Source organism: Scardinius erythrophthalmus (assembly GCF_964197995.2).
Source record: "Scardinius erythrophthalmus genome assembly, chromosome: 2".
NCBI lineage: Eukaryota > Metazoa > Chordata > Actinopteri > Cypriniformes > Leuciscidae > Scardinius > Scardinius erythrophthalmus.
The window spans coordinates 40,503,177-40,517,947 of NC_138222.1; the positions used below are offsets into that span (position 1 = coordinate 40,503,177).

At 36.9% G+C, this 14,771-nt stretch overlaps 2 protein-coding genes across 3 annotated transcripts in view; one reads left to right on the forward strand and one right to left on the reverse strand.

Moving 5' to 3' along the window:
- galr1b (galanin receptor 1b) overlaps positions 1 to 8,181 on the forward strand; it is a gene marked incomplete at both ends in the record, with an annotated part of 56,330 nt that extends 48,149 nt beyond the window's left edge. The window contains one exon of the mRNA XM_081350482.1: positions 7,864 to 8,181. Within this exon, the coding sequence (XP_081206608.1) occupies positions 7,864 to 8,181 (318 nt within the window). The remainder of the gene's footprint in view (positions 1 to 7,863) is intronic.
- Positions 8,182 to 10,942: 2,761 nt separating this feature from the next.
- ddx28 (DEAD (Asp-Glu-Ala-Asp) box polypeptide 28) lies at positions 10,943 to 13,614 on the reverse strand. Of its 2 annotated transcripts, XM_081359602.1 has the most exons (2): positions 13,494 to 13,614; positions 10,943 to 13,368 (listed from the first exon to the last, which is right to left on the reverse strand). In XM_081359602.1, the coding sequence occupies exon 2, from the start codon at positions 13,294 to 13,296 to the stop codon at positions 11,728 to 11,730; it is 1,569 nt and encodes a 522-aa protein (XP_081215728.1). In that variant the 5' UTR covers positions 13,297 to 13,368; positions 13,494 to 13,614; the 3' UTR covers positions 10,943 to 11,727. The 2 variants fall into 2 exon arrangements, with proteins under 2 accessions (XP_081215728.1, XP_081215727.1); XM_081359601.1 differs by having other exon boundaries at positions 10,943 to 13,563.
- Between the last annotated feature and the right edge of the window lie 1,157 nt (positions 13,615 to 14,771).

Consider the following 14,771-nt stretch of genomic DNA (forward strand, 5'->3'; position numbering starts at 1 on the left):
TAATTTAAGAATTTCTGTTATGATGGTTCTTTTCCATATGGATGAGGTACTACTAAAGAGTTGGTAATTCTTTAAACTATCTATGATGGGGCAAACCACTTTGATAAAGATATATATAGTCTAATAACAACAGTTCCGTGACATAAAACTGAACGACTCGAACCCGAGAGATAAACTAATCAATTCTGTATCCGGTACCGATTGCATAGCTCAGCTTATGTAGCTGTCACGTGTTGAAAGAAATGACTCGAACCCGAAGTCGATAGACTCGAAACGTGAACTAATCAATTCTGTATCCGGTATTACAGATTGTCACGCGCTACATATTAAACTCACCATTCCAAGAAAACTGTGAAGTCTGGGATATTCTCTAATGATTTCTTCGATAGTTTTTGTTCCAGAGGATCAATTCCACGCACTGCAGTTTGTTGAGGTGTTGTGTGTCTCATGAACTCCTTGACTTGGCTGGGAGGACTTCTTGCTTTCTTTTGCCACTCAATCATTGTCAGTCATCAAACAGCTCAGACTATATTGAAATAAAAAAAATACTGTATTGAAATTACGGAAGACAGCTGGAAAAAAAAAAAACACAAGTAATTATCTGTACCTGGATCTGTAGTAGCCCCAGCACTGCACATTTGGTCTCTCTAATTATTATTCAACTTACCAGCTTGTTAGTAGAGGGACTCCAAGACCGGTGCCAGATAAGGAAGACATCCAAAATGTGTACTACTGTACACTGTCCAGGACCAGAGTTGAGAACCATTGTCATCCAGCAGCATAATACTTTCATTTACTCCTTTCTGTGTTAGAATGAAGCAGAAAAAAATAAATATTTTCAGAAAAGTAAACGAGTCCTTAAAAACTTGTTACTACAGTAAATCAAGGTAATCTGTGTATTGGAAAACATCAACTTTCTTTTACTAATCATGAACTAATCGTTTATTTGTTGCACAATGTTTCCCATTTCAATGTTGTTGGGAATATCTGCACTTTTTCATCTTTCTTTCATCTCGGAGATTTCAGCGAATTCAAACGCTTCTCACTGTAACGTTACCTCACAGCGCTGTTGTGGTGCGTCGTGTGACCGATGTCTGAGCTCGCGCCGCTGGGCCGAGCTGATAAATGGTCCGTGCACTACGGTTCAAATGAGTAGAGCTCTTTCGTTCCGCATTTAGTGACAATTGTAGTCGCACCTGAACAAAAAAGTACGTTACCAGTCTGGACTGGAGCACTGCTTCAGCTGTGACAGCTTGAAGTCCCTTTAAGACATTTGCTATCGCGAATACCGTAAAACAGGCGTAATGCTAGATAGTGATTTCAGACTAATGCCTACTTTTAGTTTATTGTAGTAGGTAACTGGTAGTAAACGGTTTCACTAGTATAATTATGTTATAATTAATCACTTTATTACTGCTAGCGACCTAACGGCGATAGCTAGGATTAATTTCCAATCAATCTCACTTCCCGGAGATCATTAAAACGGTCTAAAGGGAACTTCGTTTTTAAAAAATATAAAATTCAAATTTAGAATAATTATATTCAACGTCTCAGTACACAATACTTCATGTTATATATACATAAAAACGATATGACTTACCTTTCATAATCAGGATGCAGCAGCAGCTCCTACGTTGACTGTCTGTCACTGGACCGTTAAAATTTGAACCGTCGCTGTAGAAACCGTAGGCTATTTAACCCAACAGTCGGGTTATTTCTAGAAATTACCCAACGATTTTAAAAATGACCCAATATTTTTGGAAAATAACCCAACATATTGACCCAATATGTGTAACCCAACGGTTGGGTTACACAAATAACCCAACGTTTTTTACTGTGTAAATAATTTTGATTTGCAAGTAATATTGGATGTTTGATGTGTCCTATGCTATTTAACATAGTTAACCTGAAATTAAAATTGACCATATTTCTTTCTTAAAGGAAAAATGTCATCATATAAACCGTCATGTCACTGCAAACCTATATGACTTACTTTCTCTAAGGAACACTAAAGAAGTTATTTTGTCCAATGAAACAACAGTGGACCCCATTGACTTCCATTGTATGGACAAAAACACTGAAATGTCTTTTGTTTTCTACAGAAGAAAGCCATACAGGTCTAGAACGACATGAGGATGAGTAAATGTGTCAGGGTTCTGTCACTCCAGTTGGTCTTATTATTATTGTTATTATTAGTCAGAATCCATTCAAATTCTGAATGGATTATATATATACTATACACAGTATATCACCTAGAAAACAAACTAAAAGCGCTCCCCTTATAATCACTAAAAAGCTCTCATATGATTCATCTCAATTCATCGCAATCTCACAAAGTTCCGCTATAATCAATGAAGCCGACTGCACAATGAATCTCTTATTTAGCCTATGTAATTTCTAAAGTTTGTTTGTTATAAGTTAACTTATAATGAGAGTATTTGCGAGCGTGTGGAACTCAGCACTGGACGAAAAGTTTGAGTTTTGAGTTTGAGAGGTGAGTTGATTCTAATTTAAACATGTCTGTTTGGCAGTTTGCTCTCAAGAAATCATCAGATACACTAAAAAAAAACTAACTTGATTAAATGAATTACATTTTTCCAACAAAATCTAATTTGTTTGAAATGATTTATTGTAATATTGTTGTATGAACTTAAATTCATTTAGTCATTCCTGCTAGATCCCTGCCTAAAATCGCTTTTTTTTTTTTTTGCTATTTTGACTCTACAGTTATTTCCAATGATAGAAGCTACTAGTGTTCAATTAAATTAAAACCACTTTGCGAAAGAGGTTTAATGCATGTATAGTGTGTACTGAGTGCCCAACAGCCCTAACCTAAACACAGTCGCCACTCTCCTGCATAATGGTAACGACAAAATTCAAAAACATTAAAGAAAGTCCTCTAAGTTTCTAACATAACTGAATATTAAACACTAACATTAACTAACAACATCTTTCCATTTACAGAAAAACACATTAAAAATAACACTTTAATCCCTAAATTTACCCTCCTAATGCAGTCCCTTGCAAAGCATGCTGGGAACTACAGATCCACTGCTAGTTGTCAACAAAAATTATTCATGTAGTTTTCACACAAATTAATTAAGTAAACTTCAGTTTTAAATATATTAGGTTGATTGAACACAATTAAATTAAGTTGTGACAAAATGTTAAACAATCGTGTTACTTTAGCTTATTTTAATTAATTAAATTTAACAAGAGGCAAAAATAAAACACTTTGTAAATAAAAACCTTTGACACTCTCAAGAAAACACCAAATCTGTTTCGCCAATATGCTGTTATTACTGAGAAAACTGATCCTAGACCAGCGGTTATAGACGTTATTCAGAGCAGGGCCATGACATATGAAAGTGAGGTTGTGAGAGATTTTCAATGGTTTTAAAAACCTGTTTAAAGCTCCTAGATCAATTTTCCACAGCTCATGTTGTCTAGAGTTTATTATCTACTGAAATTTCTTAGAAAGATATTTTTGCATAAAAGTTTTAAAAATAAACACAATAAATAACAGTACAACCCACTGAAGAGATCCATGTCTATCCCTCACAGCCTCACTTTTATTCCCATTAAAAATCAAAGATACCGCTATTCAGTGGTGAACACCTCAGAAATAAAATGGATTGTGAATAATGTGCATTGACCGGAGAGATTAAAGTAAGATGAAATGACCGCCAAAGGAGAAAAGAAACAGTTGGTTTCTCGCTTGTTTATTTACATTAATCTGATCCTGTCCTGTAAAATCTCCAGCTGTGTTTCCGAAGTAAACCATGTCTGCCCGCAGTGATACTGAAGTCGAGCAAGGAGTTGCTATTTTGTTGTTTATGTGAGAAGTAGCTGTGGTGTATTTGCTCCACCAAACAGTTATACATCTTGTTACCTGATGTTCTTAGGAAATAGGAAATTCCAGGTAGGTACTGAATAGGGAAAGATGTGATGAAGAAGTATGGCTTTCAAACATCATTAGTAGTCACTGCCAGTCACTCTTCATTATTGACAGGAGTTCATCAGAACTGTTGCTTTGTGTCTAACATTGCTCAATAATAATCAATCAATCAGTCTGACAATGATATTGATTTCTCTACAAAATATACCTCAAATGTAGCACAGCTTTCACGTGGTACAGTGTCAAATTTTAAATCATTCTATCAAGATCTCAAAGCTCAAAAGGATATTAAAACCTGAAGCGAGTCTAGGGCCAAATGAGGACAACACCAATCTAGCAGAAAATGTATTGCACTTTGCTAGACTTTCATCCTGTGACTAATCATGGTGGTCTAGGTCTAATTGATGGTCACTCGGCCACACTCTGTTTCAAGCAGGATGCACCGATAGGCCTACCACTTTTTCCAGAACAAGGCTAATACCAATACTTTCAATGTTGATATACTTGCTGATACCTAGGTGTATTTTCACTGCATTTGTAATTTTTAAATAAGCTATATTACGTAGAGAATCCAAAAGAATATGAATCATTTTCATTGATTTAATTTGTTTAGCCACTTTACATTTCCTTCAATTATTTTCATACTTATATTTGGATGTTAAAATTTATTGTACAGGCCTCTGTTACTTTCACTGTTCATTCTATTAGAGGGCTGCATTGGGTTGGGGTCATGTGGGACCCAGCGTAAATCTCGTGGGAGCGGACGGTTTTACCTTTGCTGGGGGTGGGAGTGGGCGGTCAAAAAATACAGCAATCCCGCGTTTTGCCATGCAACAAGAAAGGAGTCAACAAATTTAGTTCACCACAGTCGATCAGTAATATGCTCTTCTTCCATAGCAGGCTAGGCCAAGTGATTCATTATTTAATTCATTCGTTAAGTAATATTTTTTTAGTATTATTTATCTTCTTTTTGCTGTTATTTAGTTAGGTTACATAAACACCTATGATATCTGAGGTTTTTATTTCTTATTTTATTTATTTGTTTTATATTTAATTTAATATTTATTTATTTTATAATAATTCAATTAAATATTGTGCCTTTTTAGGTTCCCAGATTTTATCTGTGATGTTTAAGAGAGTGTGTGTGTGTGTGTGTGTGTGTGTGTGTGTGTGTGTGTGTGTGTGTGTGTGTGTGTGTGTGTGTGTGTGTGTGTGTGTGTGTGTGTGTGTGTGTGTGTGTGTGTGTGTGTGTGTGTGTGTTGTTACGCACATGTTTAAATAAGTTTTATGCTCTGTGATGTTTTGTTTTAACAGTTCAGAGTTTTATAAGGCCAATAAAAAGCTGACTTCGGTTTGTCATTTGTGGTGCTAGCATTACTTTATGGTCAGTTTATTTAAACACAATGTTTTATCTCTGTTATTCTGAACGTTTTGCATAGCCCTAATGTTTTTGTAATGTTTCGTAATTTTTTCCACAATTTCCTCATGCTGTAACAGAAGAACGTTTGCGGGTGCCGGCAGGAGTGCAAAACACACGTTGCTGGAGTGACCGGTAATGGTCAGAAATTTAGCGGGATTAAGAAAACAGTCCCCCTCATATTTTATCTTTCATTTAATAGCACAGCACAAATTTAGAACTGCTTCAGCAGGGCTCAACGCTATGATACCAGTATTTTAGATACCAATGAAATATCACAATTCTCTATTACATTTTTGATACTACAGCAAAACTACTAATTAATGTAAATTTAAAAGTAATCAAATGTAAAATAACATTGGACTGTCTTCACTGTATAAATGAAATATAGATGAATATTTATTAAATTTATTGAGTAATTAATAGAAGAGCAGTGAGTAATTTATTTGTCCTTTGTTGTTTAAATAACATTAAAAACACAGCAGCAGGTTTATTAAGCTGCTGTCCCTTTATGACCGATTGCATGGATCCAATAGGCTGTTACACATGCATTTTATTTCTCAACTGTTTGCGTTCACATAGACACAGTCTATACTGTCTAGGCTATACTGTTACACATAGTATTTATGCCCATCTCTGCACACATGCGTTTTAGTTTTAATCCAAAAAATGCTTGTGATGCGTGAGCGATCAGCAATTAAGAGCAGGCAACAGAAGTGCGCTCTCTCTCTTTACCGTCAGTTAACATAAGTTATGTGCCTTCTTTTACTTTCTTTGCTATTGACATATCCAACCGAACTACAAACTTTCCAGCGATGTCTGTGAAAAAGGGATGTGCGCTAAGCTTGTGCTGCTGCTGCGTTCTCAATCCACTTTACATAGGCTATATAGGTGTAAATATTTAATTTGTTAAACATTCTATATTAATTCGATACATTTACTTCATAGTATAATGATTTAGTCCACTGGAGGCAATTAAGTTGAAGTGAGATGCAATTGCAATTTATTAACAAAATGTGATCAAACATAAAGCAAAAGGTATGAAACTCAAAACAAGAAAATCAACAGGAAATATTCAATACTCAACAAAGACACAGGGCAAACATGAGGCAATAAGACTAATTACAAGACAACGAACACCTGTGAATAATGATCAGACGATTAACCAATGAAAAGACACATGGCAGGATCACATAAAAATGACAATGACAAGAACAAGAAACAAAACCCAAATCGTGACACAGACATCCTTCTCTGATATACTGTTACTGTATCCATTCTGCTCTCCTCTTGCTCTGTTGTCAGTGTTTCTCTGCCACAAGCACTGTACTGGTATCGGTAACTGTGTGGTATCGGTTGTTGGTATCAGAGCATTTTAATAAGTACAAGTACACAAGCACAGTATTGGCCCGATACCAATACTGGTACCGGTGTCGGTACATCCCTAGTTTCAAATATCCAGACCTTTTTTAAGTACTTTGTGTATTTGTTTCATTTTGATGTTCTACCACTGGAAGTGTCTGGAATATTTCAAATTCTGCCAAATATACTGGATATAATCTATATTGGCATATGTTTATTCTATCTTTGATAATGTTGCTTTACTCAGAATTATTCTATTACAAACAATACTTAACCTTAAGCAAATCACAATGTGTGGGCTGTGATTTCTGTTTGGCAGATGCTCTCCACATGGCCAGTGCCAACTATAGACTGGTCTTATCTCTGCTAATGAGTTCATTGGAGGAAGGTTGAATATCTGCTTTCCTGGTGTGGCAAAAACAACCAGCTGTACAAAGTTGTGGAAGTGAATATAAAAAGAACATTTTGAAAATTGGTCGTCCCTTCCAGCCTCTCTTCCAGCATCATTCATATTGCCAGGCACCATTTATTGTATAGATTTTGAACAGAGCGACTACATAACATCCATTAGAGAATGCATCTCTTGCCGCTACACATTACTGCTAATTTTAGTTTCATAATTGAGTTCATTCTGCTCTCATCAATCATCTTTTGGTGTGGAGCCTCATCTGCCCACTCAAAGGATGCGTTTCTTCATCTTTTGCAGGATGAGGTACGCATTATCAAGCCTACAAAAGGTTCACTGGGTGTCATCTGCCTTGGAAGAACAGTTTGACTCCAGGTTGAGAAACAAGGAAGAATATGCCACACTCTTCCCACTTCGCCCTCCACTTTCAATTCAGTGAAAATCAGACCCATGCCACCTGCTACCACAGTCGTGCACTATTGCCTTTCTTCAATGTCCTGTCCAGCCTTTGATTCCCAGCCCACATACTTTTCACAGATGCTTGTCTCAGTTACGGTTACAGCAGAGTCTGAATTATACGCTCTGTTGAGCCTCAATAATTCTGTCATCTATTAAAAAAGGCCAGCGCCTTTTACAGAATAACTTTCACAAGTGCTAACACCTTAAAAAAACTCTGTCAATTATTTAAAGAAAGTTTGTTTCTGTATACCTGTGAAAAAATCTGGTCATCTGAGGTACGACTAACCAACCAAATTTTCTCTCTCTTTCTATGTTCCCTAGACGGCTCAGACGGTGTTGTTGGTTGTCGCTGCGTTCCTCATCTGCTGGATGCCGCACCACATTATTGCTATGTGGGTGGAGTTCGGCCAGTTTCCCTTGAATGATGCTTCCTTTGCGTTTCGCATCATCTCTCACTGCCTGGCCTATGGAAACTCCTGTGTCAACCCCATTCTTTACGCTTTTCTCTCGGAAAACTTCAGAAAAGCCTGCAAGCAGGTCTTCACTTGCCATTTTTTTTACTCCCCTCCGCCTGTGGAGAAAGTGGTGCGCATTCGCATGGATAACTTCTCCATGACACATTCCACTACTAACTTGTGACTCAAATTTTTTTTAGAGATATCAGCACTGTTTAAAAAAATGTTTCTGGATCATAGCCTAGTGTATATTCAAGAAGGTTTGACTAACATGGACAGTAAAAAAGAAAAAGCTACCTTGAGAAGTAAAAATCCTATAATATCTCAATCCATGTATATCAAAGGCATTTGCTTAGGAAAAAAGTGTGAACTATTTAAGTGTAAATAGTGTTTGTCATTGAAATTTTGTATGTTCATCGTTTAATGTGTATTTAATGTTATTGAAAATAACTCAAACATATGTAGATATTCATTTAAAAATATAATTATTATAAGATAGTTTTTGAATATGTTTGAAAGATCCACTCTAAAGGAAGTGATTCTTTTGAATGTGTGAAAAGTGATTCTAAAAGAAGTGATTCGTAAAAGGCTGTGTTTGTGAATGAACTGTGCTGTCTGAACTCCTTTTTAGTGTTTATGTTGTATTCAACAAACACTTTCAGTCTCAGTATAAACATGCCATAAACCTCAATATTTACTTGTATGCTGTAATTATATATTTGGTGACGTTTGTTTCAGTGTATTATGTCCAGTCTTCTGGTTATATATCCATTATAAAAAGAAAATATTATTGAAGGTTTCCCCCTTAAGAATTCAAATAAAAAAATATCTAATTCAATGAAAAATAAAATGTATGTTTAGGTTTTCTGGTCCTTTAAGAGTAAGTTAGAGTGGGTTCTTGTTTAAAAAGGATGTCTATCTGTATCCTAATGCTTATGGTTAACTGTTTGACATAAACTGGTGATTGTCCTAAACAAAAGACGAGTGGAAACTTTTGTGTGTGTGCACATCTCTTACCAGTCTATTACTCACGGCTCTCTGTGAGATATCAGGACAAAACCTCTTATAAACACTTTTTTTTTTTGAATCAGGAACGAGTCAAGAGTGTTTCAAAACTTAGGAACTTCCCTGATGACGAAAAAAGAATGGTATACATTTTCCAACAGGTCAGGTTCCTGTCAGGTGAATATGATTGCATAAAATGCTACCATCACTCATGCCTTTGTGGAATGCATCTCCATTACAATGCAGCTCTCTCTATAATGTGATATAATAGTACTACAAATGATAACACAGTGCTGTAGATAACCCTAAAAATTACACTTTTTTTCTTTTCTTTTCTTTTTTTGCACAGATCACATAACTTTGGAATGACTGTGTCAAAGTACAGACTGGTAACTTTCTGTTATTTTCTTTCTTTATAAGTATGTATATTTGAATACATTTATAAACAGTGCTGTATTTCACATAGTATCAGCACTATATAGGTCTGGCAGTGCACCATGATAAAAAATGTTTTACACTGGGAGAACTCCCAGGTGAGTAGTCACGGAAAATATCCAGAATCTGGTGATGCTAAATCATGCTCAGACAAATCATTAATAACAAAGTTAACCCTTTCAGACATTGTCAGTGTCAAAGCACATCACTTTTCTCCGGTTTTTTTTATTTTTATTTTTATTTTTTATCATGATTAGATTAGATGCTGGTAAATTAATCTTTGAGTTCTGTATCACTATCACACAGTGACCATTATTTCATTAGTAATTATATACTTTTGTCCAGTCACTAAAATTGAGTCAATTTTTTTTTAGACAAAAGTTATCAAATATCTTAGCATTGCAAGCAACCTGAATTTACAATGCATTCAATGCAAGTTTTCTTGAAATAAACTTGAATCAGCAAATATATTTTTTTAATTATTAGAGTTGAAATAAAGCATGGTAATTTTTTTGTGCCTGGAACATAATTTGGGTCATTAACAGTTATAGATATGCAACCTCATTCTCTATACATTTTACACCAAATATCTCTAATGTGAAAAAAGCAGATCCACATATAGCCTAAACATCCTTTTTTTCCAACACTTTCACTAAAATGATCTCCTTCTGCATTTCTGATGAACCAAATGAACCTTTAAATGGAGTGTACAATTAAACCCAAAAGTATTTGTTGCATTTCAAAGCCAAAATGGTGCTGTACTCTACAGTCAATAACATTATGCATCTCAAGGGCATTTGCATGAGTGTTTGTCTGTCTTTCATACATTAAAGCATGAATCTCACAAAATGGACTTGAAAAAACAAGAACATGTACATTTACTTCATAAGAGGGTAGTTCTGCTTGGCCAGGTTGCTTTTTCTTCACAGCTCCCTGTTTACGTCTTCTCTAATCAATGTTATGAACGACCCTCTTCTCAATAACACTGCAGCAAAGTTCAAATTCATCTCATGGCAACCCTCCTGTTGTGCCGTGATAAACAGTTGGTAGTGAAGCATGAAGCCTCACTTTCAGACCTCTATATCACATTCATTCCCATTAGGCAAAAGATGCAGCATTAGCAGCACTGAAATAACAATGCAAATAAACCAACATCACATCAACCAATAAAACAGGAAAACTGACCACCTTGCTATTTAAATGTGTTTTTGTCTTAGCACCACTTACAGCTTCCTTAAATTAGTCTGTTTGTAGTACAATTTACTGTTCAGTGTCAAATACCTCGCATAATATAACAGTGAGAAGTCACTGCAAACATTTTCAAATGAAAAACCACATTCAGTCTAAATGTAAACAAGTTTTAGGCCAAAATGTTTGTAAATGTTTAGTGCTATTCTGAAGTGAACATCTGATGGACACTTTGCCTTTGGCTTGCTCAGTTGGGGATATTTTGGGAATATTTAATTTAATTTTATCAATCAAAAAATTTCACTAGAAATGAACCTTGTTATATTATTTTAATTTAATACTGTGAAGCTGCTTTGATACAATCTGTATTGTGAAAAGCGCTATACAAATATACTTGACTTGACTTGACTTTACTATCCCATGAGGCCACGGGATAGGAATTACAGTGAATAGCATCATGAATAGCAGTGAAGCGAGTCAAGCAATGCAACTGACACTGTAGGTCACATGACAATAACAACATGACAAATGTAGTACGTGTGGATTACATTCATACTATACACATTCAAACTATATAAAACATATTTTTTAACAGTTCCAAAGTAAGGCCAAATTGAAGAATAAAGGTGTTTTTCCTAGAGTAGGAAATACTTACTAAGATATGCGCTTTCAGACATGATTTAAATGATGACAGAATTTAGATTTTGGGGTGAACTAGCCCATATGTCTAATACAAATGTGTACGGAAGCTTTAGGCCAAAATGTATATATATGGTGTTCTTTCTTGGCCAGAGCACATAAGAAAATATATTTTGAAGATTTTTGAAAGTCAATAGGGGTCAAATAAATAAATAAATAAACTTCAACATCATTTGTGTACAAAAGAAAATAAGTCATACAGGTTTAGAATGATGTGATAAATGATTACAGAATTTTCTTTTTTGGGTGAACTATCCCATTAAGAGGTCTAATACAAATGTCAACAGAAGCTTTAGGACAAAACGTTATTTTAACATGTTTATTTTAAAGGTTCAAACAACAAATATACAATAAACATTTGACATTTGTAATAAGGCTGATTTGTAGATCATACTTGAACCACCTATTTGTTTTTCTCCATTTCTTTAACATCAGTTTTATTGCTGGGTTTCTGAATTTCTGACTCCATCCCTGGTAAAGATGTTCTCCTCCTAGCTGCTGTCTCTATTCTCTGCACAAGTTCCACATCCCACAGGTGAGTTACGAAGCTCAGCACCTCCCCTCCGCCGGAGCCACCTGCTCTACCCACGCGCCCCGCACGGTGGATGTAATCTGTGTGGGTCTCTGGGAAGTCATAATTGACAATAAGTCCAACCCTCTGTGTGTCCAAACCTCTTGAAGCAATGTCAGTGCATATTAGAACATCAACACTCCCTCTTTGAAAGTTCCTGAAAATTCCCTCTCTCATGGTTGCAGGCATCTCTCCCTGGAGCCTCATTTGACGAACACCCATCTCCTCCAGCGAATAGCCCAGCCAGTTGACAGTGGAAGCCGAGTTACAGAACACCAGAACTCCTTTATGCTCCAGTTCGGCCTTCTTCAAAGCTTGATGAAGCTCTAGAATCTTGTCTGCACCTTTGATCCTGAGAAACGTCTGCTTTACATGCGGCATGAGATGATGTAGCATCCGGCTTTTAACGATCACCATGCTGGCCAGGTCAGTCACCATGCTGAGGACCTCTCCTACACCACCCGGAAACGTGGCTCCCACCACAACCAGCTGAGCTTTATGATCAAGCCCAACTGTCTCTGAGAGTCTGGACGCCACCTGGGTGTGCGAAAAAATATCCTCAAGCAAGCCCGCAAAACTGACGTCAAACATAGTATCGGCTTCGTCGATGACTAGGAAGTTTAGTTCGCCCAAGCTGATGAACCGCTTCTGGAGAGCCTTTAGCAGAGCGCCAGGTGTAGCCACTAAAACATCCGGCTGACCATGAGTGAACGCCGCTTTGATGTTTCCCACACCTCTCCCACCTCCTGCGACTTTGACCACTATTCCAAACCGTTGGCTGATTGAACGAGCTACAGATGTCACTTGTTCTGCTAGTTCCCGTGATGGAACAACGACCACAGCGCGAATGTTTCTCTCAGAGTCTGTGAACGGCTCCTCCTGCAGCCTGTGGATGATGGGAAGGAGGTAAGCGAGTGTTTTTCCACTTCCTGTCTCTGCAGCGCAGAGAATGTTGTGTCCTTTTAGTATTTTGGGAATGGTTTGCATCTGCACTGTGGTGGGGTGAATTATATTCTGACTGTGTAAAGTCTCAACCAGTTCTGGACAAATGTGAAAGCAATTAAATGTCTTTTTAGTGGTGGAAGCTGTGTCATTACCCTTGTCCTTCTGCTTGAGCATGGATGGTGGAGCACTCTGGATGCTATTAATGGAGAAGTAATCCCCTAACGTTTTGTTACTCTTCCATCCCTTTGATGTCAGAACAGGTTGTTCAAATTTTCCAAGTGTATAGCCTACAGACTGGTTTAGCTGCGGGTTCTTGCTCTTGATCAATAGTCTGCCCGGCTTGACTGTTGGCAGCCTGCCAAACTTCTTGCTTTGCATCTGTTTGACGTTCTCTATATGTTCTTGCATGGGTCTCGGGATGCGGATCACAACAGGCTGTGAGCTAGCTGTTGTCATTCTGCGTAGACCCGCACTAATGGACGCGGTCTGTCCCCTGCCAGGCTGCGAACTAGAAGAACAGCGTGTTGCCTGCGAGAGTTTGGAAATTAGAAAGGCACAGCGTCTTAACTTCACTGCCTGCATTGTGGATACAAGTACAAACGAAAATGAATATCGTATGTCCTGTTTAATACACAAACGGATAAGAGAAGTACCTTTTAATGTGACAAATGCGGAAAAAAACACTGATCTCACATGCACCCATGCGCTTAGTTTGTCCGGGCACAGGATGATGACGTTTACAAACACAGCAGGCTAATGTCAAAATTAAAGCCCCATTGATCAAATGTGAAATGACCATTGTTGAATTCATAACCGCGTACTAGCCTACTCTTGCTATTTCTGCAATTTATTTACATTTATTTAAACAGACGATTTTATCTAAAGCGACTTTGAAGAATACAGAAAGCGATTTATTTCATTTTCAAACATTGTCTAGAATAGAACATGGACAGGGAGTGATTCAGATTAAGAAATAGTGGAAGCATAAAATAATTTTTAAGAGTGCAAAACTAATGTTCTTTATTCTAGAGAATTTATTTGTTTTGTGGAAATATTCGTTAACACATGGCCGGAGATGGATGGCAGCATGGCTGGCGCAAAGATTAAGAAAATTTACCATGGTTTTACAACAAATAAAACATGGTTATTGTCAACCATGTATCCACAAATAAACCATGGTTTTGCTACACTATAGTTTAACCATTGTATAGTAAACTAATACAACTGGCAATCAAAAAAAAAACAAAAAACATGGTTACTATAATAAAACCATGGTTAATTTTGGTAAGGGAAAGCACAGGAAATACTGTAACAGGCACAGCAAGCTCACTGTTCGTGATGCTCAAAATATTGAAAGAAAAATATAAATATTCAATTTCTTATCTATTTTAAAATCTCTAAAGAGAAGTTTCGATGACATTTTCTTTCTTATTTTTTTCTTATTTTTTAAAAAAAAATGCAACTTTCCAGGATTTTATTTTCCTCTTACCTCAGTGCAGTGCAGATTTGTTTAAATCGGGAACCAAGGCAACGCTATGTTGCTGCTCTTCCATAAGCGCTGCCACGTAATGTCAGAGAGTGAATGCATTTTAATTCAGCCCGTCTCATAGACAGTAAAAGAAATGGACACAGCGACCCCATTGGATTCAACGGAGAAAAGTGAAGCCAATTAGAAGCTCTCACTTCCTGATGGCTGAGTGTACTGCTCAGACTCAAACTGAGCTTGACGACGTAGATGTGACGTGAGCAACCTTGTCTGTCTTCTAGTAGCTGTGCCAAGAGAAATCTGAATCATTCCCTTCCGAAACTTGCAGAGACGGAGAGTGTGAGTTGGAGGTGTCCATGAGCTAGGAGCAGGAGCAACTTTTGCTAACTATTCTGATTAATTATTTTGTCATTTTGCCTCCACGTCCCCCCGATTGCCCACGAGC

Coding starts and splice junctions, on each gene's coding strand:
- ddx28 (XM_081359601.1), bottom strand. CDS start 13,422: ATGCAGGCAGTGAAGTTAAGACGCTGTGCCTTTCTAATTTCCAAACTC.